This window comes from Cyanistes caeruleus, chromosome 1 (assembly GCF_971803275.1).
Source record: "Cyanistes caeruleus chromosome 1, bCyaCae1.hap1.1, whole genome shotgun sequence".
In the NCBI taxonomy this organism is placed as follows: domain Eukaryota; kingdom Metazoa; phylum Chordata; class Aves; order Passeriformes; family Paridae; genus Cyanistes; species Cyanistes caeruleus.
This window is the reverse complement of record NC_141701.1, coordinates 16760202-16786815: the sequence shown is the minus strand read 5'-3', so window position 1 is coordinate 16786815 and position 26614 is coordinate 16760202. Positions and strand designations below refer to the sequence as shown.

The window sequence follows — 26614 nt, the reverse complement described above, 5'->3', positions numbered from 1 at the left end:
TCATGTAGAAAGCAACTATAACACTTAATGCTCTAGGGTTTTTTTATGCTTCTTACAGTTAGGCTTTTTATAAGATTTATTATTGCAGCTATGTGCATAACCTACGGCTACCACATTCATATCTGTTTTAAGTAATTGCAAGACAGAATTCTAAAAAATACATGGTTGTACGTAATAAATAACAAATTAGTGACGGCCTCTTGGTCTTACCAATAAGAAGTATGGATTCATACATACAAGATGTATTTATTATATGTATTCATACATTTAAGATGTACTCTACAGCACACTCTATTTTTGTCACTCACAGTTAAGGCCATCACATTTTTTTTCCCCCTCTACTTAGCCAAAATTTTAAACTGAAAAGTCTTTTTATTTTTATTTTCTTCATTACCACTGACAATGCCACCAAAAAGTTTAAATTTTTATATAATTCACAATTTTTCAGAAAGCCAAGCACAGTTACTTCCCCCTTTTGAAATTCCTAGTTGTTAAGGCAACCATTTGCTCTATGCACCTGTATGTATTTACTTTAAATCTGAAAAAAATCTGTAAAATATGGTCTATAAAAACTGTAATTTCTTTAATTATAGACCTTTATCACTTGCCTGGCTTTTCCCTTATCCCTATCTCATAATATGTGAGGTTTTTTTTTATTCCCTCAGACTGAAGAAAGAATTCATTTAACATCATTTTACTCCATAGAACTGATTCAGATTCTGGAGGCCTAGTCTTAAAAACATTTAAAGTTTCTTTATGGGAAGGTTATGTAGTGCAGTTCCTACCCAATTAACCTTAAATGGCCACAAGCATTGCAGTGACCTGTCATGCAGTGTTTGTCTGGGTTTGCCTTGGCCAGAGCTGCTTTTAACTGATTTGAGCCAAAACAGAAGTTGTTTGGTAATGCTGTGAACTATTACTTATCCTGACTGAGCTTTTGTGCTGGTCACATGCAGGGAAGTTCTGACTAATGAGGGTAGACACTATAGTGTATAACATTCAACAGCCCTTGTTGGTTGAATCTTGGTTGTGGAAATAGGGGTGCAAAGCAGGGTAGTGTATTCTGTAAATTCAAAACAGTAACTGTGACTCAAAAAAGAAGAAAAAAAACAACAACACAAAAAACCCAACTGCAAACAAGCTGGCTATTTGAAGATGTAAGGATAACTGCCTAAGGAGACCCAAAGGAGAAGGGAATCCCACTAGGATCATCCTACTCCTCCAAACACTTAGCTCAGGATGCTGCTAAATTCTAGTACATTCCTCCCCACTGCCCTCTGCAAGTGGAAGGCAAATGTTAATACTAGGGCACAAAAAAAACACTGGAAAAGTGAACTTAATTCCAGGGAAAAGGAGCAGATACTAGCAAGGTTATGTCCCATCTTATCTGTATTGTTAATAAAGTTACTCTGTGTTAATTAGACAATCTGATTGCTAGACTTGAAATGTGAATTAGACAAAGAATAAATTCTTAGGTCTTTTTATATTGTGTTCCATTTTGCACATGCTTAGACTGAAGGTATCTCTCCACTGAAGTGCAAGTTACTCTTTATCTCTTCCTTTGGCTATGTCTGGATGACACAGCTCTCATCATCTTAGTTTCTACAGATCACCTCTCTGAAAAGCCTCCTCAAAGAGGAAGTATTTCAAGCCCCGTGATTTTAGGGACAAGGTGTTCAAAATTTCACCAATCAAAAATTTTTAAAATTCCTCCTTTAAACTTGGAATAATATCAGTTTGTTTCCCTATTTCCAAGAATTCAGTTGAGTTTTAAATAACATCAAAAAATCTTCTACTTTCCATTATTATTAAATTCCTACTACAATCACCCTCTAAGGCTGATTTGTGAACTTGCTTGTTTCATGTGATCTAATTAATTTCATCAGGTTAACTTCAATATTTGTTCAGTAATTTACATTAATACTCAGACAAAGTTGTCATAACATCCCTCTAATTACCATTTAATTAAAATACTGGTCATGACACTTATTAAGTGTAGTTCATTTTCTTCACAAATGGGTTTCTGTAACAATCTAAACAGTTCAACTTAAAAGTCCTAAGTGACTAACAAAAGCAATAATCAAGATTTGTTAGTTTAGAAGCACATCCTCATATCTCTATATTTTTCCAAGTAATTTAAAATTCACATTTAATTTATATAATTCCCTATGTTTTTATATGTTTTTCCATATTTTTTAATCATTTAAAAAACCAACCCAAACCCATCACCCTCTTCAGTTCCATTTAAAAAGAAAAAAAACAAACCCTATTATCTACAGAAATTAAAACAAAGACCTTAAATACCTTTCTGTATCACTAAAGTTTCTTGAAACAATTTCAAATTTCCAAGACATGGTAATTTCAACTGCTTTTCTCCTAAGCCCGTTATAAGTAGTTCAGGACTGCATCCCAAGACACAGTTTAGCTCAGAAGTCAGCTGTGGTCTTCTTTCATTAGCTGTCTCCATCCCATGTCAATCAACATTAATAATGTTTTCATCACAGAATTACAACTTTGTTCTGCTTTACTTTCACAATGCAGATGTACTTTCTTATAGCTACAATAATTGAAATTGCACATACACACTAGATTATTCAACTGCAAAAATATGTCTATATGTGCATTTTTACTTTTTTTATATTGAAAGGTGTTCCCACTTGAGGGAGTCTAATTTTTTTTTTTCCCATGGTAAAGAAAAAAAGTAGAGCTCTGATTTTTACAAACCATAAAGAAGCAGGTATTTTCCTGGTCATTCTCAATGTGACAAAACTAAACCACAGAAAAGTTTGTCTCCAAGGGACATTGGAGGACACTGGATTGATATAAAATATTTTTACTGTCAGTATTATGACAAGTAATTTTGAACAAGAAAAAAAAATTAAAATAATATTTAGAGGAATGATATTTTTAAAAAGTGAAAATTTCTATTTCAAAATCCTCATTTTTTCCTACTTAAAAAAAACAAAATATATTTGTTTCCCAGATTATTTCCAAAATTACGTAGTATTAAATGTTAACAATTCTATTGCAACCTGAGGTATTTTGTGATACCTGAAGTTAAAAACAGAGTAATAGAAGGATGCTGTCATGGAGAGCACAGGGGAAAAGTTTGTTACCCTCCCATTACTTTTTCTTTCACTTTCATTTAAAGATTTTAGAAAATAAAATTAATTTTGATTATTCACTGTATTCACCAAAGATTACATCAGAAGCACTAAACTCCACAGCTTGTTGTCTGGAAAACTGTAACATTCGCCTAGTCATATCACCTTGGAGGTTCCTAGAGTTTCTCTGGCACCCACTTTCTCAGGTGTTCAATCAGACTTCATGAATATTCTTGAAGTTACAAGGAATTTCAGATCAGCTACTCTCAGCTTTTGTTACTTCAGCTTAGCAGTTCACTTTTTACATGATTTGCAAGAGTATCAATATGCAAAATATTTCAGCCTAGAAGAAGGGGGAAGGAAAAAGAAAAAGAGAGAAGAATGAGCTGGAAAGAAAGAGGGAGAAGGAGTGGGAGAGATGGGGGCACTAAAGGAGAGAAGAGAGTGGCCCTGGCAAATAGCTCTTTTTGTGTACATGGAAGGACTTTTCTACAATCTCAGGAGAATCCATTAATTGCAAATGAGAAAAGATATGGCCAGATACTAAAACACATAAATGTAATAATGATAACAACAACAACAATAAATGTATTTTGAGCTGTTGCTTAGAGAAAATAAAGACTCAGGGTTTAGACACCTTAGCACCATCTTGGAGCACTGGCCAGTCAGTGCAGTATTTTGTTTTCTGATAAAATTAAATCTTTCAACATTTTGCACATGCTGCTAGTGGTTTAAATAAAAAACAAAAAAAGCTAAAGGCGAAGACAGATGCCACCCTTTTTCTTTTATTAAAGAAAAAAAATAAAAAGCCTAGATTTAGAATTCAAAGATAAAGATGATTGTCTATTTTTTGATGTGACAACACAGAAAAAAAAATCCTCTCAAGATTAGAGACTGGATTTTTGCCTTAGTTTTAAGGAATGCAAATTCATACTATACATGTCTCTTTAATAAGAGATTTGCACCATGGGGACCAACAATGTGTTATTCTAGCATTTTTCATAGGTCATGAAATATTTTATGCATAAAAATACACCACACAGGGTTAAAATAAAAGGGAAAGATAAAAATCTTTAATTGAAAAATGCAAATTTTTATTTAATTTCCAGTTCTTACTTTAAATATAATGATGAAAGGGGACATATATTTCAGATAACCAACATGAATTTTCAGCATAAGCAAGCCTTCTTTTAACTTAAAACTCTGTTTGTGTAGTTTTTCATATAATTTACAATTAAAAAAAAGTAAAATTAAAAAAAAAACCCTATAAAAGTAAATAAAAAAAGAACATCAATCAGAAATTTGCATAATGTCCTCTGTGGCAAAGAAACTAGATTTTAGTAAACTGTTGCTTCAGCACCAAAAAAAATATGATAAAAAATGACCAAAAGTTTGGCAATAATACAAATTACTGTGAAATTACAGGCTCATCAGTTCAGAAAAATAGTTAATAAATTTAATGCAAGAAAATTTAATGATTAGTGCTCTATCTGTGCCCCATCTTTGGAAGTAAGCATCACCATTTAGTAAGTTGGTAATAGTTTTGCCTGGGGTAAGGGGTAGTTTTCTTCCCAGAGACTCATGGTGCTGTTCTGGATAGGCAATGAAAATATCATTGATAAGACACTTATGTTTTATCTGTTGCTGATCAGGGCTTGCACAGAATCTAGGCCTTTGGTGTTCCTCACCACCCTAAAGGTGGTGGCAGCACAAGCAGGAGGGGACACAGCTGGGACAGCTGATCCCAGCTGACCCAAGGGGTAGCCCATGCCATTTAATGTCATGCTCAGCAGTAAGAGCTGGGGGAAGGAGGGAGACAGGGACTTTCAGAGATACAGAGTTTGCATTCCCAAGTAACCATTATGAATAATGTTGCCTGCTTTCCTGGAAGTAGCTAAACATCCTTCCTGCCTGACAGCGGGAAGGAAAATGAGCGCCTTGCTTTGTTTTGCTTGCATGTGCAGCTTTTGATTTACTTATTAAACTCTATCTCAGTCCATGAGTTTTCTCACTTGTTCCCTTTGGATTCCCTCCCCCATTCTGCTGCAAGGGGTGTGAGCACATGGCCATGTGGGATTTAGCTGCCTACTGGGGTTAACTGCAACACTCAGACAAATCTAAAGCATTATAGCTTTTAGGGCATTTTCTCTGGAAATATGTTACAGAAAATGCCAACCAACAGCAAATTGAAATAAAAATCCAGCAATAAATGCAAGATACACTCTAATATAAGTAATTAATAGAAATGTCTCAGAATATGAATATATGTGATGAAAAGGCCCACTGATGTAGTTATTTTCTAGAATAACAGCACTCACAGGAATTAATTATTGACTTGGAGAAAAAGAAGGGGGGAAAAGAATGTTCTCAGGGCATATGCTTGGCAATATGGAAAGCCCAGAAGTTCACATTAGAGAAGTACAACATCTCAATCATTTGTGTTTATTCTTTTGAGTGTTTCATCTGGAAACATTTTGAAAAATCTCTATACATACATACACTTAAAATTCTGACTATATTTTAAATATAGTGGTGACCTGCTTGCAGCTGACATACTGAAATAAACAAAAAAAAAACAACTAGCTTCACTCTTCATCCAAGCAAGATACATTTTTAACCCTCTGCTCCATGCAATTCCAACAGATGAAGAAATTAGGCAACTACTGTACCATGATGTTACTTCAGTAGACAAACAGATGGGAATTTTACTTCTGTCACCCTTTCAGAGGCTGATGTAGCAGGAAATGCATCTTAGTGTTTTGAAAGCTGAGATCTCCAGAGACTGCCACACACAGACCTTCACCACTGCAAGAAAATTGATGCAGTACAGCCAGGAGGGAAGCCTCCATCAGCTCAAGTTCAAGTGTAGTAAACAGAGACTAATCAGGCATGGTACATTCTCAGTGTTGTAAAATGTGTGGAGAAAAGAGACAGATTTGAAGTCAGGAATTGCAGCCAGTTGCTGGAGAACACAAAAACTATGTACAGTAAATAAGGAGGTAGATTCATTCAGAGATAAGAAAAGTATTAAGTGTCGACACAGAACTCTATATTCCTGCCACTTTTTAGAGATCTTCAGGTCAAGATATCTTAACTGCTATTCTGTCATGTTGGGCTTTTAAATTCTACTCTTTGCCCAGAAGAATCTTCCAAAAGCACAAATTGCTTTATTATTTGTTCATTTGTTTTTGCTTTCAGTTAAAGAGATGAAGTTCAAAAATGCTTGTAACAAAATTCTAACTTAAACAAGCTTCTTTTGAGTATCATTTTTTATCCCCAAATCAATGACAGTTACTCTCTTGTAACATACATGCTTAATGCAGAAAACAACAAAACCGACTGCAGTTAAATACACACTGAAATACTGCAAAGGACAAATCAGAGTAACAGCCACTTAGCCCAGTGTCCTGGTTTAAGCAGTAGCTAATACTTAGGGACATAGCAAAAGATGACCTTTCCACATGTAATGTATTCATATTGCCCAACAGAATAAGGTCAGAGCAGTGAAAATTCTCTGCTTCTTTATGGATAACACTATCACAAAAGGTTGGATTGCTAAATGCTTTTAATTAAATATTGTAAAGCAGAAAGAATGACCTACAATTTTATTGAACAAAATTAAAAAGTCGTGGAGTCACCTTCAAACAAAAACTTATCTGACCAGCTCTCCACTGACAAGAGGGAAATTGTAGAAAAGGATCATAAGGAATATGCCACCTTTCTTTCAATCAAATGAAACAAATAAATAGAGTAATGAATATTATATTGACTTGTTGATGACAATCTCATTTTTAAACCTAGGAGAATTATCAAACAGCACTAATATGTGGAGAATCAGAATATTTAGGGTGGGAAGAGACCCCTGAAGATGGCCTAGTCCCACCTGAGAACATCTAAGCCAAATCAGACTCAAAACTCAATATTCAAAAAGAAGCATATATACAATAAGTAAATAAACACTTTGAGACAGAGAGCAGTGAAATGGAGGTAAAGCATATAATTTCATTTTCTAGGAAATTGTTTTTAGACTGAAGACCTATTTTCATCAATTTGGGAAAGTTAACAGAAAAGTAAAAGTTTCTCAATACCAAAAATATACACCTTCCAGAAATTATTTTTAAAGACATCCATAAAACCCAACACTAAAATACATTCTGATGATTCTAGTTTTAAAAGACCTGAGACCAATATATTTACTTTGAAAGATTACAGAGTTACAAGAAATACTGGTAAAAAATTATTGAAAAGCTAAATTCCAGTGGCTGCATAAAAAGTTGTAATTTTTTAACTCTCTACTGCATGATATTTTTAAGACAGTCTTTATAATGCATTTATAAAGCATTGCCTTTTAAGTACTTAGAAATACCACTTAAGATGTTATGAAAGATCAAATCTGATGCAACACTGATTTATATTTGTTCCTATAAATTTTATGAATTAAGTATATAATTCTGAATATTTAAAAATTATAAATTACATAGCATTTGAGCATTTGTTGGATTAAAAGTACATTCATGTGTGTTTAAATACACATATACACAAAAAAATTGCACAACAAAAACAAAACAAGCAAAAAGAAAAACAACAAGAATTTAAATAAACAAAACCCCCAAAACAAACAAAAAACCCACCAAAATCAAGCCAAAACAAAACAAAACAAACACAACTAAACAAACCAAAATCCAAAACACACCACAAAATCTGTTCTGATGTTGTGCATCAAGGTTTTGGAAGAACTTAGTTTCTGGGGAACAACACTTGATCATTAGTAAACAACCCTCTCATAACTCCCAAAAACTATCAAAAACTAGTAATAAAACAACATAGGTAGTCTATCAAAAAGAAGAACAAAAATTTCCAGTTGTCTAGCTACCATAAAGCAATTGCAGGAAACCTAAGAAATTTTTCTGTGCCCGTGATTATATGAAAAAAACCTGGGTTGTGACTCAAAGTGCAGGTTGAAAAGCTTAAGAAATGTCCAATTTCTTAAGGTGATTTTAGTAGGAGAGAGATGCAAATACAATTTCTATTTTCAGAAAAGAGTTCCAAAGGACACTAAGGAGTACAGAGATGTAAACCTGAGATGTAACTAGACTGTAGAAATTATAATTAAGCCTAAATTCAGCTGACATATGGATAAAAATGACATCCACAAAGCATCACAGCTTTTTTAAAGCAAAATCCTGCATGATAAATCCACTAATGCTTTCCAGCGAGATTAGCTGGCACAGAGATGAGAGAAATTCAGTTTAGGTATACTATTTGCAGTTCTAAAAGGGCATTTGAGGAAGCGCAAATGGAAGTTTCTTACAGAGATTAGGGACTCTTTCATAAAACACTAGGCTTTTTCTGCACGTTTGCTTAAAGTATAGTTAGTTGATGGTAAAAGTAAATGCTCAGGTCTGCCACAGGAAAAAAGTCACTAATGGACCTTTCCAGCATCTAATCTGTTTCACAGAATCACAGAATGGGTAAGCCTGGAAGGGAGCACAGTGAGGCAATCTCCTTGCTCAAGCAGGGTCATCCCAAATCACATTGCCCAGGAGGGTGTCCAGATATTTAATATTTCCAGTGAGGAAGATTCCACAAGCTCTCTGGGAAATCTGTTCCAGTGCATGGTCACTGCACATTAAAGAAGTTCTTCCTCAGGTTCAGGTGGAACTTTCTGTGCATCAGTTCTTGCCCATTGCCTCTTGTCCTACTGCTTGGCACCACCAAGAAGAGCCTGGATCCATCTTCTGACACCCTCCCTTCAAATACTTATAGACATTGATGAGATCCCCTCTCCAAGCTCTTTTCTCAAGACTGAAAAAGCCCAGCTCCTTCACTCCTTTGTTGAATTTCAAACTGTTCTCTGCCCATCTCTCCAACCTTTCAAGGTCCTTCTGAAGGCCTGGACTGGTGTCAGTCAGTCCTCCCAGCTTTGGGCAATCAGTGAACTTGCTGAGGAGGCATCTGCCCCTTCATCCAAGTAATTGATGAATAAGTTAAACAATACTAGGCCCAGTATGGAACCTTGGAAGACACCATTACTGAAAAACCTTCAACTAGACCCTGTGTCACTGATTATGACCCTCTGGGATCTGCCATTTCACCAGTTCTCAATCTATCTCACTGCCCACTCATCCAGTCAACTGTTCCTGATTTTGTCTAAGAGGATTTTGCGAGAGACAGTGTCAAAGCCTTGCTGAAGCCAAGGTAGACAATATCCACTGTTCTCCCCTCGTTGATCCAGATAGTTGTTTCACATTGTAGCAGGCAATCTGTTTGGTCCAGCTGGATCTACCTTTAGTGAATCCATGCTGCATACTTCTAATCTAATCTGCATCCATTTGGATACAGATGGCCATCAGATTGAGGTGCTCCATCACCTTTCCAGGGATTGAAGTGAGGCTGACTGGCCAATAGTTCCCTGTGTCCTCTTTCTTGCCATTTTTGAAGACCAAGGTAAGATTTGCTTTTTTCCAGTCCCAAGGCACCTCTCCTGATCACCATGACCTTGCAAAGATGACTGTGAGTGACCTCACTATGGTGTCCAGACGCTCTCTCATGGACGCATCCAGCCAGACCCCATGGACTTGCAGATGTCAAGTTTGCTTAGGTGTTGTCTAACCTGATCCTCCTTCACCAAGGGAGAACTTTCCTTCCAAGACTCCTTCACCCTGTTCTGTGTCAGAGAACCCTGGGCGCTGGTCATGTCAATGAAGATTGATGCAAAGAAGGCATTTGATAGTTTTGCCTTCTCTACATCCCTGTTACCAGGGTCACCCTCCATTTACTAATGGGCCCACATTATCCTTTTGCTTTTCTTCTGTTATTGATGTGTTTTAAGAAGCTCTTCTTGTTGTCCTGGACATCCTTGGCTAGAATTCCAGATGAGCCTTGGCCTTTCTGGTCTCATTTCTATTTACTCAGACAATCTCTCTATATTCATTCCATGAAGCTGCTTCCATCCCTGCTTTCACATCCTGTGTATTTCCTGTTTATGCTTGAGTTGTGACAGGAGTTTTTTATTTATTCACACATATCTTTTGCCCCTCTGTCTTATTTCTTACTTGTTAGGATGCATCATTATTGTGCAGGGTTGGAAGTGATCCTTGGATAGCCAACTCTCTTGGACACCATTTCTCTGTGGTGCCTTTTTCCATGGGATTCTTCCAAGAACATCGCCAAAAAGAGTGAAGTCATCTCTCCTGAAGTTAGTGGCTGTGATTTTACTTGCTGCCCTGCTTCCTCCTCACCCAATATTGAACTTCACATTCTCACTGCAGCTAAGGCTGCTCCCAACCTCCATATCTCCAAAAATGCCTTCCCAGTTCATTAGTATGAGGCAAAGCAGTACACCATTCCATGTGGGGTCCTCCAGTCTGTGTGGCAGAAACTATCAGCAATGCCTTCCAGGATCCTCCTGAGCTGTTTCTGCTCTGCCAAGTCGCTTGTCCAGCAGATGTCAGGGTAGTTATTGTCTGACAATATATATTAAAAGATGGAAAACAAGGCAAGCAGTGAAATGACAATGATGACTGTCATTGTCATTTGCTGATGATAGCTTACCCAAAACATAAATGAGGACAACTACCTGTGAAGAAATAAAGAAAGGTCCTGCAAAACGGAGTAAGCAGTAAAATGGAAGATTAAATGCATTGTATTTTCTAGGAAAGAAAATGAAAAGGCATCAGATGAAGCTAGTGAACAAAAGGAAATACTTCTTCACTGAAATGTCCTTGTCATAAAATATTTAGAATATAAAAATTATGTATGGGCTTGAGAGGAAAAAAAGACAAAATCATGGATGAAAAAATCCATCAAGTTTTACTTTCTCTAAAAACACTGGATTTAGGAAGTGTCTATGTCACAAACTGTTAGGAAGTTGGTAAACATTTGGTAGAAGTATCACTGTATAATTGTTGTTACAATTGCTTGTTCTTTTTTCCTGATATTGTACTTAGTTAAATCAATTTTTATTATACCTCTCTACAACTGTTCTTATATTCTTATAATCTAGGGATTACAAACAGGAAATTTTATGTTGAATGCATTGTTTGAAAATTAGATAAAAATACTGTTAACATATTTAGATAACGCTGATTGAGTAGAGTAAAAAAAATTAATTGTGGCCAACAAAGCAGGAAGAACACAAGAGTGAAATACAAAATCAATTAATTTACTGGCATTAAGTTAACAAGGGGAAGTGCCCCAATTTTCTGCAATGCATGCACTTTTTCTCAATATGTTCAAGTGATATCTGAAATATAAATTATCTTGAATTATAAAACTTGCAATAATTTTCAGCAGGCATTGAATCAGTACACAGAAAATTGTCCCATACGACTAAACTGTTGATTAGCAGTGTTGCACAAAAAGAAGTGTTTAATTTTTTAAAAAATACAGAACAGTATTTGAATTTAAGAATTTTAAGTAATCATGAGACTTACATGAATTTTTACCATTAGTGTGAGTCTCTGCATGTCATTCTTTTTGCAAATTTAAGTTAGGATACACAATGAATAGAACTGGGGGGAGAATCCAATTAAATAAGTAATTTATATGATCTTGATGAGAAACACAGAGAAGAGTGGATAAAAAGACAATGGAAATGATCAGAACAGTGAAAATATCACAAGAGAATATACACTGAGATTTATAAAACTGAACATTTCAGAAAGCAGAAACGTGTCAAAGATTTAATTCCCGATTTTGATGTGCAGAAAACAGAAAAGCTTTACTTCCCCCATCCTCAGAAAAGGAGGATTACATGTGTGTAATCACATATGTAAGAAACACAACTGTCTTGTGAAACCCAAAACTACGCAATTAAACTGTCTCAAGTCTCACTAAGGTTTAGTTATTTTTTTAATTAGCCAATAATAAGAACAGCAAGTATTAAAGCTATATTTTTCTTGGTGGAATTAACATGAAGGCATATGTTTCATAGATAAGCTACTGTCACAGTTTGTCAAAGTGAGACCTTCCTGAAGTCTGTGTTTTGGCAAATGTATCTTATTTCATACATTTGAAATTCACGTTTCTAGACATAGTTAGGGGACTAACAATGGATTCAAATAATTCATTGTACTTTGTCACCAACAGAAAAGCAATTGTTGTTCATCATGGAAAAATATCTCCGTGGCATTTGTGGCAAAAAACCTCAGATGTGTCTGAAACTCAGTGCTTACTTCTAGGAAAACAGGATGAAATGTGGATCACAAACTCAGGACAGCTACCCCGTGCTGCACTAGTAGCCCAAGCACTAAGGAACTCGAGCCATAGTGCTTGAAGCAAGATGAAAGTCATGTTTTAAGCAAAATGAAATCTTCTGAAATACTGGGTACCAGTATCCCAAAGAAATCCCATATCCTAAAATAAGATCATCAATGTTGATAATTGAACAAGCAAGTCCACTTTGCTTCAAATTCACTTTTTACCTACACTACTATCTAGCTTGGTATCTTAAATAATTCTCTACTAAAACCTATCATTGTACTTCAGTCAATGTAACCTTCTTCAACTTTATTTTCTTTTGCAATTAGATTAGGGTATATCTGATGTATTAATAAATATATTTTGTCCTAATAGGAGGCAGAACTATCAGTAAAACCTATTGATTTAAGAGGCTTCAAAGAATAGAGAAAAATGAAACATACACCAAAAGAGAAAGATTTCCCTCAGATTTGGCCACAGCACAGAAACTGAGGGTAGGATATCAGGACCTAACAGAACAAGACAGCCCTGAGGTTAGTTTGGTCTGTTTCAGAAGACTTAAATCTGACCTAAACTGAAGTTCCACTTTCCCACATGATGCTGATAGAGGATTGTTTTGTACTATGTTTACATTACTGATTTTATTCCATACAGCATTTTTTCTATTACTTTACACCAACTATTTATATTATTTTTGAATCCCACAAATTTTTTTTACAGTTTCTGTTGAAAGAATGTATAAAGAATATCTTATATTTAATCTTTCATACACATCCAAAGTTACAAAAGGAGACAAGTTTATATGAAATCTATTACACTTAATTCTTTTATAAAAATTTTCAGGAACTTTAATATTCTATTGCTAGATAAGTTTCTTCGAAGGCTCTGCCATAAGTTTGTCTCATATTTTGTGCAGCTGTTTTTTACCTAATTATAGATTAAGACCATTCAGTTCCAGTGTTTGACTATGTTGGAGATTGCTTCTCCACTACTATTTAGCTAGATTCTTTCCTCTTCACCATGGCTTTGAGAATAGACGTGCTACTCTGACAATATGGCACCATATCCTGAAATATTGAATGATCCTAAGTATTCATGCAACATGCCAACGGTTAAAACTATTAATTTGTGGTTTCTTCTCATACTACTGATATGGAAAGTCTGATAATAATCCATTATTTATTTGTTTTATATTATTTATTTTATATTATTTGTTTTTTATATAATATATATAATATATATAATATAATATAATATTTATAATATTTTATATTATTTGTTTATTTATATTATTTGTTTTACTTGGTAATTACACAAACACCAAAGTCTGATCTCATATCTAAAGAAAGGATTATGGTTTTCAAATAATCCCTAAATAATATCCCAAATACTTCACTTGCAATTTCTAAATATTCTACATCTTTACTTAATAATGCTACACATATATTTGAAGCATGAAAAAGACCCAAACCAGTTTATACTACAGTGATAACAGATAAAATATTATCTATAGTGAGGCAGTGCTTGTATTTCTGTCCTGCCTAATCCCAACATTAATTATTCTACCTTTTAAAGTAGTTTTATTTAATGGGATACTGGAAAAGGGATTTCAAAATAACAGTGCAAATTTCTTTACTTTAAAATAGTCTCACAAATATTTACATCTATTTTTAATACTTACATATTTATAGTGTTATCCAGCTATTAAAACCATAAAGTAACTCCATATGCAACATCTTAATGTAGAAGTAGATAAAGATTTTTTATTATTTCACAAAAACCTCCTAGATTCTCTCAAATGGCAGATACATAAAAGAGGATTAACTGCTAGTTCCTGTAATAACATAAGTTTAAAAGAATGAGTCAGCTAAAAACTGATATATACAGATGTATTTAAAAAGTAATTTGTCTATTTCTATCACTAACAGTGATGTGGCATATTCAGTTCTATTCCAATCAAAAAGGAGGTGCCCTTTTAGCTTGCACTGTAAGCAATTATACCATTTTGGGGGACAATGGGGAAAGGGCACTAGGTGATGGCATCCCATAATATTTTGTTTCTCATAGTCTATGTAGGAATTAGAAAAATCTTAAAAACACCTGCCAGAATCAGACCCAAATGTCATTTAGATTTAAGAATGTCTTTATGAATTTTGATGGGATGAGGCATGGATGTCTCCAGTATCTCCAGTTAGTTGAATGAGAATCACAGAAGCAGATATTTAGGCATCAAAACTTTTTAGTAGTAAATTACTTTAGTGTAAGTCCTGTTATCAAGTAAATTATCAAGTAATTAAATCCAAAATAAGCAGATCTGATTGTGAAACAATTAAATATATAGTACCCATATTATCTGTAAGCATTTGATTGCATTTTAATGGTTTTACTTTGAAAAAAGATAACAAGTTCCTGAGAAATGCCCATTAGAAGCTGGAGCACCAAAAGAATGCTATTCCTGATGCTATTCAATTGCATCTTATGAATTACCTCAAATGGGTGTAATCTGTGCCTTTCAAGATTGCTCCATGATGAAAACTAAAACAAGGGCAGTGGGAATGATCAGAAGATTCAGTTCAAAAATCACACTGCTGGATCTAATGTAAAATGTAAATGTAATTGTACCTTTCATGTAAGCATAAATTTACAAGACTTAAGCACATAATAAATACATGCATAAATAAATACAGTATAAGCCTTAGCCAGGTGTCTGAGTTGTTGATAGTAGATAGTGCTGTTTGTGAGGTGGAAGAGGTCAAGTAACAGTAATATATTTGATCTAGCCAAGAGATGAACAACCAAGTTAGGTATACACTCTAAAGAATTAAGGAAACAATTTAAACTGAAATTTCATTTGACCCTGACTTCTAGAAATCATTCTCTTAATCATTTCTAAAAATTCTCTGAAAAGGGAAAATTCTTTGCAAAGTTTTGATTCCAGTAAATAATTCAGTGTTATGTCACAGCCCTGAATGCACTGTTCTAATGCAAATACTCAGTTTACCTCATTGGACTTTCTCTCAACTTCTAATTCATAAATCTCAAAGCTAAAATTGCAGAACAGCTCCTAATCCAAAATATTACCCATTTATACATCTGTTTCCATTGCCTACCATCATTACTACAAAGGACTTAACACAGTTTTAAAAACAACAGAAATAGCAACCCCTTAAAACCTGACTTGCCCTTGATACCCTTTCCATTTTATTTTTTGACCATTGCCTGATTTCTGATATGCCTAATGAACACATCCTCTCAGGGATCAAAGTGAAGGCAACTTAGATTAAAAAATTATCCCATACTCTGGATTGGCAGTGAGGTGGTGGTGCAGAATCCTATAAAATAAACCCAAACCAAAATTAAAGGAGAAAATAAAGGCAATCCCCCCCTCAGAACCACCACCACCACCACAGAACACCTATCCATTGAGTGCTTGCTGCATTCAAGTGCTATTTAGTGAACTAACTCTCTTGTAGGGCAAGAGAGAAATAGGTACAATATCTAGGCATAAAATCATAAAGCTGATTATATGGAGCTGCTGTTGTGGATATTCACCCTTTGTACCCTTCTACCTATTCATATTCAATTAATTTTATTCTTGTAGAACTGTAGCTTCTAAGAATGAATATAACTCATGAATAAAAGAAGACACAGCGTATAAGAATAGACAATAATCCTCTGCCTTCTGCAAACTAAAACTGTTGAAAATAAAATTAATTTTATCAGGAAAGAATCATGTAAATAAAAGAATCGACAACTTGAGCTCTGGAAGTTAGAGTTTAGATCTAAAACTCATCCATTTCCACTCAAATATGGTTCTAGTTCTGTTGTATTAGCAAAATATTAAACTTGTTCATACTAATCATCATCATGCACCTTTCAACAGCCCAAATGTGGAAATCCTAGGTCTTAATGATTACCATGCAGCAAAGTACTAAGATCTTCCTATCTTAGTCCACTAGATTTGAATATCAAGAGAGCACAAGTGCACTTGCACCAAACCACTATGGAGCTTTATTTTATACTACAGGAAAGTTATGGACAGAAAAAAACTCATCAAGTCACATTGTGAGGGTTTATTTGCAATTATGCTCATTCACTCCATCTGCCGATTCTCAGCACTATCAGCTCCATTTCTACTACACATAATCACTGGTTTAACTTTTGCCTCTCCTCTCTCATTTTCTGGTGCATATTAACTGGTTTTGGTGCTAGACAGAAACCATGCAATTAATAAAGTTCTTGTAAGAATGACTTATATCTATGTTTGAAAGTAATATAAAAATAAAAAATTTAAATAATTTTGTAATAATACTGAAACACATATATATGTGTGTATATATATCTATCTGTCTTGTACTTTAGCTTTTTTTTTTTGTTTTGCTGTTCATTCATATAAAAATTGCATGTTCTTCCAGAAATATCAAATAGCAACAGATAATTTATATAGTGCATTATGCACTTTAAGACCATTAAGAACAACATTATTAAGTTTTTCTTTGTCTTGGCTCAAAACTTAGCAGTATTTCAAGTTCACTTGCAGTGGTTTTTTTTTATGTTATGATAGGCATTAATTTTCAAAAGTATGTGGGAGGTATTCATTATTATTTACACATTCATCTATAAATAATCACAGAATTAGTCAATTTTAATAGTTGTCAATATTAAATAACTAGAAATAAGACTGAAGTTATATGCCAAAACTAAACCACTGCAACAACACATCAAACAAAATGCATGCAGTTTCATGTAACAAAAGACCTTTAAGATAAATTTTTTTGCTTTTGCTTTTTTTTACAATTCAGCTTATATTTTTCTATTTTTCAAACCAACAGAACTAGAAATAGAATGCATCCATTAATTTGAAGGAAAAACATTTCATAAAGTTGGCCTAATTTTTGGCACACCATTACATTTGCTTCCAATGATGTATCATTACCTTTGTAGTTAACCTTGAAACCAATTGAGCCCACGCTTTCATCCGTTTGAAGGTGCAACCACATCTGATTGCTCATGCTCACAATTAAGTCTGGTACAAAGCTCCCAGTTAACCTATGGATAGAAGAAAATTTCTGTAAAGCCATTAAGCATAAGTAAGGAGATTTTTTTTTTTTTTTTCTTTTTGTAAGAAATCTAAATAACTATCAAGCATTTTTTTAATGTTTGTTTTTAAATTCATTGCATTCAGCTCACACAAAATTAGTCATTTATTGGCTGGCCAGCCAAGACAACTGTCCCATTTCCAGTGTCTGGAAATTTGATAGTCTATAAGCTCATGCAACTACTGCTTATTTTGTATTTAAATATTTCATCTCACTTTCAATTGCTGCTCCAGAAAGACACGAAACTTCCCTAATCTTTAACTTTCTCTGGAGATCCAGTATCCATTACTCAGGTACATGAAGGCTTATCAATGGCACAAGAAGCCCAAAATGAAGCGCTACAACAATTCTTTGATTTTTATGGTATGCAACTACCCACTTTGAAATGCATGCCTTGCATATTTAAAAGAAAGCTGTTATTTTTAAATAGCTGCATTATTATGAAGGTCTGTGTTCCCTACACTCTCTCACCTTCTCTCATCACCTCTTCTACAACAAAGGAAGAACAGCCTGACAAGACTCAGCTGTTGTATATTCATTCGTTAAGAAAACTAACAAACATCACAACTTTAAAAGCTTCTACTGTTACAGGATGCTGATCAACAGAAAGAACTAAACTTGTTGGGTTTTTTTTTTATTTTAATATTGTTTGTAAAAATGTGCAAATCATTGCAATTCTAAATGATTGGTTGGTTCTATTTGCTGAATGAACAGTGTGATAGCAATAAGGAAATGTTGTGAAAGCTGCAGTTTTATGCTGTATCAAATTTTTTTCCCAAAATTTTGTCTGAAATTTGGTTATAATTTAATATCTGAAATGAAATGCTGGATAAGTTTCCAGATATTTTTCATTCTTGTAAAGTGGATCACAAGCACAATACTGTATATCTGTGAAAACTGTTCATTTTTTGAAGTTCTAACCATTCTTTAAAGCTAGCTGAAACTTAAAATGGACTATTCTAAATGTATTTTACAGTTAATTTTAGTTCTTCCCCTCTGGTCTTTTTTAGCTTCCTTCTTTATTTAATAGTCTGCTGTGAGAAAAAAACATGTCTGTTTCCCACATCTGTGTTCACAGATGGAGCTACTAGAAAGACTCTTGCCAGAACTGAACAAGTAAATGCCTGGCCAAAATAACGTATTAGCTGCTCATTCCTGCACTAAAGGAAAGTGTCTTCAGTGAGTTTAGTCTTTGCCAAATTAGTAGATTAACAGGATGTTTCTGAGAATCAGCACTGATGTAGTGGCTAACAGAGTTTTGCAATTGTCACTGGTGACTGACAGTATGTATTTTGAGTATGAAGGGCATTGAGAACATTAATCTCTCTGCTGTGTCAGACAGAATAATTTCTATGATAAATATCCATCAAAATGTTCAGCATTTCCATTTTCTGAAATTAATTATAAAAACTTTTTTTCATCCATAGTTTTAACAAGAAATACTTTCCAGTTAAATAGTACAGGGAAAAAAAAAATTTAAAATGTGTTTTCAAAACAAAAAACAAATCAAGTGAACACAAAAATCACTTGTTGCTCTACTTTTTAAGTCCTTAGGGATCCCCATAAAACATTTAGGAATGGGCCACAGAGCAATAAGGTCCAGAAAAAACATTATTATATGAAGGAAGCTATTTAAGGATATAATGGAAGTCTGCAGTTGAGAATTACTCTTTCTGTCCTTCTGGGGGTTTATGTAGCTTCCTCTTCCTGGATTCTTTTCTACCCTGGATTCAGTACCTTGATTCCTCTCCTGGAAGTACATGTTCCCTTTTAAGAGTTGAATAGTGAACACTGACAGCAGTAGAAATGTGTGTGATTAGGATGTCTCCCTTTTTATTAAACAGCTTAACAGTTACAACACTCAGCAGGGTGTTTTCCACTTCTTCCTCTACGACTCCAGAACTACTCCTCCCACATCCTAGTGACATATATTCTCCCCGAGAGAGTACACTGAGACTGGGTTTGAGGATATTCAGAAGATTATAGCACTCTCCATTTGCTGAAGACAACCTTGTAATGTGAGATTGGACACATGCACACCCAACACAGCAAGCATAATAAAAGACTGAATTTCACCATTTGTACACTGGATTTTCAAAAGGCTTGTTACAGGAACCAGTGCCTAGATGGACATTGCATTAAAAGTCACCTGCAGCAATTGTCAGACCAAGCTGCTGAAAGCAAACTTCCAAACATCCTGAAAAAGTGCTGCAACTGATATATGGAGAAGAACCCACCTCTTTTGTACCTTCTTCCCCTCTATCCCTGTTTGTTTTTTTTTTTTTTAGTTCCATAGAAAAGCACTAAGAATGGCTTCATATTAGTCATCTTTTCAAACAGACTAAAATCAGGTTTAAGTTCATTTGGGTGCCAGGGTCACCAGGCTGGAGCAGACTGTCATGTTGCTGGGTGCATGGATATACAGGCTCCGAATTACAGGCATCCAGAGAAACTTAATGGCAAATGCCGAAAAGGATTTGGAGTTTAGCTACTTCTGTGATTACCATCAGCAGAGTAGGAATAATCAGGACTGTAATTATCAATTTAGGAAGCATAATTCTATTGAAATGCCACTTAACTTCAGTTTTTGCTTCTGAACCTTGCTATCAAGTAGTGCCCAGTAAAACTAGCAGATTAAACACTTGGGTAAGTTTCCTGATTAACTCTGATAAATTGGAAGATAAATGTTTTCACATTATTAACATGTAAACCAGACATATTTAAACCAATGTTCTTCAGCAATTGTACAGAGGAAAGATAATTATTTGAAGATTTAAAATCTAAAAATTAAATGATACAACAGCTGATTTATTTGCTATGCATCATATCTCAGACAAAGTCTACATGGCTCACAGGAGAAAAGATTTACATGGTTTTTACAGTACTCAATTATCTTCCATCTTCCATGTAATTTTTTAATGCATTTTAATCCTAATAACTTCACCATTGATACTTTTAATCACAGAATAATGATTCTACTGGTAAACAAAAATAATATACTTGTGGTTTATTGTATAATGTTACTTAATACTAAACCCCCATAAATTAATGGGGATTTTTTTTTTTGCTTTTCCAGGATCTTCATAGTAATAATTCTTTAAAATCATTTACCTAGTTATTTACAGAACAGATTCTCTTATTGTATATTAACATTTGACAATTCTAATTAACATTTTTAATTTAAAAAAATTACTCAGGATTCCTTATATTTCTGACAATTTTAATAGTTAAATTCCATCATATCTCCCCAACTTAAGGTACATCCTCAGAAATACTTCTATGAAATTTTAAAATCTTCAATGAAATACAGTCAGGGCAGACTGTTCTACCACATTACTCAAAATTCAAAATATTATTGGACTTTTGCCTTAATGAATTACTGTAATTCAGTAACAATACTTTAGTTAAACTTTAATAAGAACTTATGAATTGGCACTTAATAAAGGTTCTTTCCGCAAGAGAGAATATTCCATATAGTTTAAGAATCTAAGAATAGCTAAAAATGAATTCTAGCATTCTCAGCAATATGTTTTGAATGATTAGTACTGCTTAAAAGGTAGAAATTATAGTATTTCCACACGTCTCAAAGTTATGAGTGGTAGCAATTAACTCATCTGCAATCCACCAAGAGACTGCGTTATCCTAAAGCAATTACACCATCATTACTTGGCCAAATGCTGGTCTTCTCATGGATAATAATCCTAGAATCAGTATTTAGGTTGGAAAAGACCCTTAAGATCATCAAGTACAAGGTTAAACCAACACTGCATAGTACCCCACTAAACCATGTCCTTAAACATTTCATCTACACATCTGAACACCTCCGGGGATGCTGACTCCTACACCACCCTGGGCGGTCTCTTCCAGTACTTGACACTGGAACAACGTCAAATCCTTCTGAAATTAGTCAGATAAAAAAAAGCCAAAGACAATGTTTCTCCCTGATAAGCAAGAGGGGAGAACTGGTGGCAGCAGATATGGAGAAGGCTGAGGTACTTCAGTGTGTTCTTTGCCTCAGTCGTCACTGGATGTTAGGCTTCCCATTTCTCTCAAGATTCCCTCGATTCTCTACATGGGATTTGGAGGAGAGAGGTCACTCACACTGTAAGCAAAGAGCAGCTTCAAAACCACCTGATGAAACTGAACAGTCACAAGTCTATGGGGCCTGATGACACGCATCCCAGGATCACAAGGAAACTAGCTGATGTTGTCAGGTCACTCTCCATCACTTGAAAAGTCATGGCAGTCATGTGGTTACAGGAAGGAGAAAAACATCACTCCTGAGAGAAAGGAAGATCCAGGGAACTACAGACTTGAGAGCTTCAGCTCTGTGTTTACCCTCCAGCAGATCGACACTCCTGTCCAACTTGGTGTCATCTGCAAACTGACTGAGGGTGCACTCAAACCCCTTGTCCAGACCATTGATAAAGATATTAAACAAAATAGAACAAAACAGAAAGGACAGAATGATTACAAAGCCAATTAAAAATACAAGGTTAGATAATCAATCCTCTGGAGGATAAATTTAAAGGGGAATTCATTAGAAAAATCTGTAAATCTTAGAAAACATGTATGTTCTGTTCGAAGTTTTGCAATTGTTAATATTAATGAGGTAAAATTAGGACAGAAAAAGAGGCAAACCTTGGGTTTAGTGTACTCAAACAGAGCATATCATTGTAATGGTGAATAATGGAAAATGACAATATGTAAAATTGATTAAATACATTTCCAATAAATATACAGCAGGCAATATCATTCTAAAGAATCCTAATTTTTTATTCTTTTGTTTTATGATTAAATATATTTTGCACTAAACTTGTATCACATTCTTATCTGTGTTTCAATTATTAACTTATTTAAACTAATAATAACATCAGGTATTTGCTGAAACATCAGGTTATTTAAAATTAACAGCTAAATATTATTTGGTCTTTAAAAAATATTTTCTAAATAGCAGATAATCTCTTACAAGCAAATTATTTTTTTAAGCATTAGATCACTTTTTTTAAGCAAAATTGACTCAGATTTGAAAAAGTAAATGCAATGTACTTTAAAATATATTAATTTCTGATATATGATACTTATTTATTCAGACTAGAACTAGAGTTACATAAAACAATGTATCACAAGGCCTAATTTCGGTGTTCTGCATATGTTCAAGTGACTGTGGAACAGTCACTGACTTATAATACTGTCTTGAAAATTTCACAAATTAATAAAATTCTGAATTTGTATACTTGAGACACTTGTTAGTATTATTGCCAGAAGCCAAGTATTTGAGAAATATGGATTTTGAAGTTAATCATTGGTTGTTAAGAATATTATATATCTATAAATCTAGGATCACACATTCTAGAAAAATGTCTATGAATGATAAAAATCTGTTTGAAACTCAATGCTGGTTTGCAATACATGGTTTAGGTTATACCCTATTCATCCTTTCTCTTTAGGAATTTTCTTCACTATGTTAACTTGCTCCTCGGAGTCATCTATAATAGTCAACAAGCAAATCAGGATCAGCATGCTACAATACATCTTTTGTCATGGTAACCTTGCTAGGAGACTGAAAAATTTGTGCACAAGTTGTCCATATATCTTTTTTAATTATTTCCTTATACACTTCTAATTTGAGAACACACAAAGGGAGTGCAATAGTTTCTATAATTTTCATGTCTACACATAAATGCCCACCCATGCCTTTCAAATTTCTGATTTGAGCTCATCTTTTTCTATTGTGATGTCTAGGCCACCTGTCTCTGACTTCAGAACAGTAAACACAGCAATATCTTTAAAATGTCACTTTTAGTAATTTTAGAGGCTCAGCTAGTTTTTGTTCAGATCTACCTGATTCTAATAATTACTTAGTCTTATCAAAACACATTAACGACATACTTCAATGTACACAAACTGTAAATGTAAAAGACTTACACTTGAAGTACAGTTTTAGGATCACCCACTTCTCCTCCATCACCAATTGTTAGTGTGTCATAGCCAATCTCCAGATCAAATTCTTCAAAATTTATCTGTATAACCTACAAAATAAAATAAGTAAATATATATTAGAAATAAATAAATAAATATACTTGAGAGATGAGTCTGTAAATTAAGCTTTTCATCAGTGAAAATAAAAGTGATCTTTCAAACAATAATTGCACATAAGTTTAACATATTTCACAATAAATGAGTGTAACTAACCCCAAAGTTTTGGTCCATGAAATGTGAATTATAATAACTTTTAGGTATCATCACTCTGCTGACCTCCTCAAAGCACCATGATTCCACTTATTTATGTAGTTGTTACATGTTTATTTCAGTTATGGGTAATCACACTACATTTTGATTACTATATACTGAAAGGGCAAGATAACTAATTGCATTTTGTGTAATACCACTGTCTTCAAAACCAACTAAATAATTGTACATCATTGAGTAAATGCACTGAAGTTGAAGAATATAATTTACTTCTGACATCTATAATCTGTCTCAAGAAGGATAAAGAGGAATCAAAGGTAAAAGTAATTTTCTCAATTCAGGAATTTGAGCAAAATATAACTATTAGAATCATGGCCATTTTTAATATCCTGTAAATTAAACCACTCTATGCATATTTCTGCTGAAAGATAAAAATTTCAGCACCATTTTAAGAAAATGATGAATTTTTTATAAGGAGGAGAGGTTTGGAGAGGAGAGGTTCGGAGAGGAGAGGTTCGGAGAGGAGAGGTTCGGAGGGGAGGGGAGGGGAGGGGAGGGGAGGGGAGGGGAGGGGAGGGGAGGGGAGGGGAGGGGAGGGGAGGGGAGGGGAGGGCAGGGGAGGAGAGGGGAGGCACATATTTTCCACCCATGTATTAATCATGGTAACTCTTTCTTTAGCTCCTCAAAACTTCACATGGATAAAAATGACAGAATACTTATATGTAGGAATTTTAATACAGTAATAAGTCATATTTTATTATAGTTATAATTGAGAACTGAGAGCATTTGTATTTAAAGATGTGGATGCCATTCTGATGGATTATTATCATGTCCTTGAAAGCTCATATTCCTTTGTTACACTGGGGTTCTGGTAATTGAAGGACATGTTTCTACAAACAAAGCCAGTACAGGCAAGTTGGAAACCTGGCATATGTTCCAAGGATTGCAATTTATTCCAGGGATTGCAATTTGTTCCAAAGGGAGGAGAAACACTTTCATTTAGAGGTGTAAGTGGTGATATAAGTACACTGAAGAACAGCCAGTTTGGAATACTCACATATATAAACACATGTGTGTACATTTATGTGTGTGTACATGTATATGTGCCATACCCCAGGGACTGCAGTCAAATGCAGAGACTTAAAAGGACACAGATGGAAAGGACATAGAAAATTGTGTAGGCAAGCAGCTGATTCGCTCTAATTGAGTAAAGAGGAGAAAACGACACATAAATCTTCCTAATCTTCTTAGTTTAAAAAAATATTCTTTGTATTTTGTACTGTTCTAGCCATGAAATTTGTAATACTAAAGATAAGAATTTAAACTGAAATCCGTAACTACATTTAAGGCTGACCCATACTTCATTCAGTACTTAAAAAACAACCAAACAAAAACAAAAACCCCCAAACCAACCAACCAAAAAAGTCATTATTTTTGGTCCACTTTTAAATTCTGTGCAACAAGATACACAGTTACATCAGAAGACTCCACAATAAAACATGGGCAAATAATGTGAGTATTGAATTCAACTTGAAAGCATATTTTGTTTATTAACAGTAAAATACATTTTGAAATAATATTGCAGCAAAACTATCAATACCATAATAAGAAAAAAAGGAAGATAGTATTAAAATTGTATAACTAATTCATTGCCAGAAATCTTAATCCTCTTTTCCATTAAACACATGAAGAAATCTAATCTCATTATCAGATTTTTTTTTTTTTGGTAAGTGCAATGGTAATATTTTTTCAAATTAATATCCTTCTAGATATTTTACACTTGTTGAGTACCACCAAATTGGCATGAGTCTCTTAGTAATTGAAGTACTTGTCTTCATAAGTTGAGTCAGAAAGCAAAAACAGATTTTCTTTAGCACAATCAACATGTGATGTATATTTAATCAGAGAGGAAGATAGAGGGTAAGGAAAATATAAGTTTCAAGGCATGTCGTTTGTTTTTTTTTTAAGTAGGAATGACAAATATAAAGATAAGAAAACTCCCTGAAAAATATCTGTCTCATTAAGGAATATTGTGGAACATGGAAAAATAATAAAAATTTATTTTTTTGTTCAAAGCATAAGCTTCAGCTTCAACCTTTGTACTAGGCTTCACCTTCAAGCTCTCCACTTGTCTCTAGTGAATCTCCAAATTATTGTTGATTCTCTTGTAATCTAGCTGCTCTGATATAATCTCGCACTTTTCTATAATCTGAAATTCTTTTCTGTGATAAAGCAAGCTTTTTTTAAATTTTTAATCAAAAGAGATGTACATTTTAAAAGTTTAAATTTTGTTTTTTCTCCATTAATATTTTTCAGAAAAGGATGTTTAATTACCAGATTTTTGTCTCACTCTCTGTAACTCACCTAAAACTGTGATAATGGGATAGGTATGGCATCAAAAACTGTAGTTCTCTAAAGCCACAAGAACATAGATTAGTCTACATTTATCTTCTATCATATTCTGTGAAATAGTCACATTTTTAAGAGAATAAGTAGCAATGATGTCATTAATAACTTCAAAAACATTGGAACATATAAAAAATAAAATATGTTATAGCAACGCGCTAAAAATAATTTGAAATATTAGCATTTGATAATCTTATTCTTCAGAGTCTTTTACCAGGATTTCCTCTTTGAAGTTTCTGATTCAATTAAAAATTAGAAAATGCTTCATCTTTGTGCAAAACTGACATTAGCAAATCAAAATCAGAAAGAGCAGTCACCAAATAGGAGCATAGTGAAAAGTAAAATATTATTCCTTGAGACAGTAAATCATTTTGTTTACCATGCACAACCCTGCTGGAAGAGAGTTAAAACTGGTTGCTAATGGCTACTCCAAACATTCTATAGTCTCAATGAAATATTTCATAACTCCAGGTCATTAAAAGGTAAAAGACCTGTATGTAACAGTTAATACACAACCCATTTCAAACTTAGGTTTAACATAACTTTACATGATTTACAGGACAAACTTTAGAATTGGTAAACTTGCCATTTATTTAATAAATGTGCTTGTCA

At 34.0% G+C, this 26614-nt stretch overlaps 1 protein-coding gene across 3 annotated transcripts in view; it reads right to left on the bottom strand.

Moving 5' to 3' along the window:
- Positions 1-26614, bottom strand: part of CSMD3 (CUB and Sushi multiple domains 3) — a 574655-nt gene that overhangs the window by 265964 nt on the left and 282077 nt on the right. For all 3 annotated transcript variants that reach the window (XM_086880080.1, XM_086880087.1, XM_086880091.1), the window contains 2 exons: positions 23333-23436; positions 17242-17354 (listed from right to left, as the gene is read on the bottom strand). In XM_086880080.1, coding sequence (XP_086736206.1) covers positions 17242-17354; positions 23333-23436 — 217 coding nt within the window. The remainder of the gene's footprint in view (positions 1-17241; positions 17355-23332; positions 23437-26614) is intronic.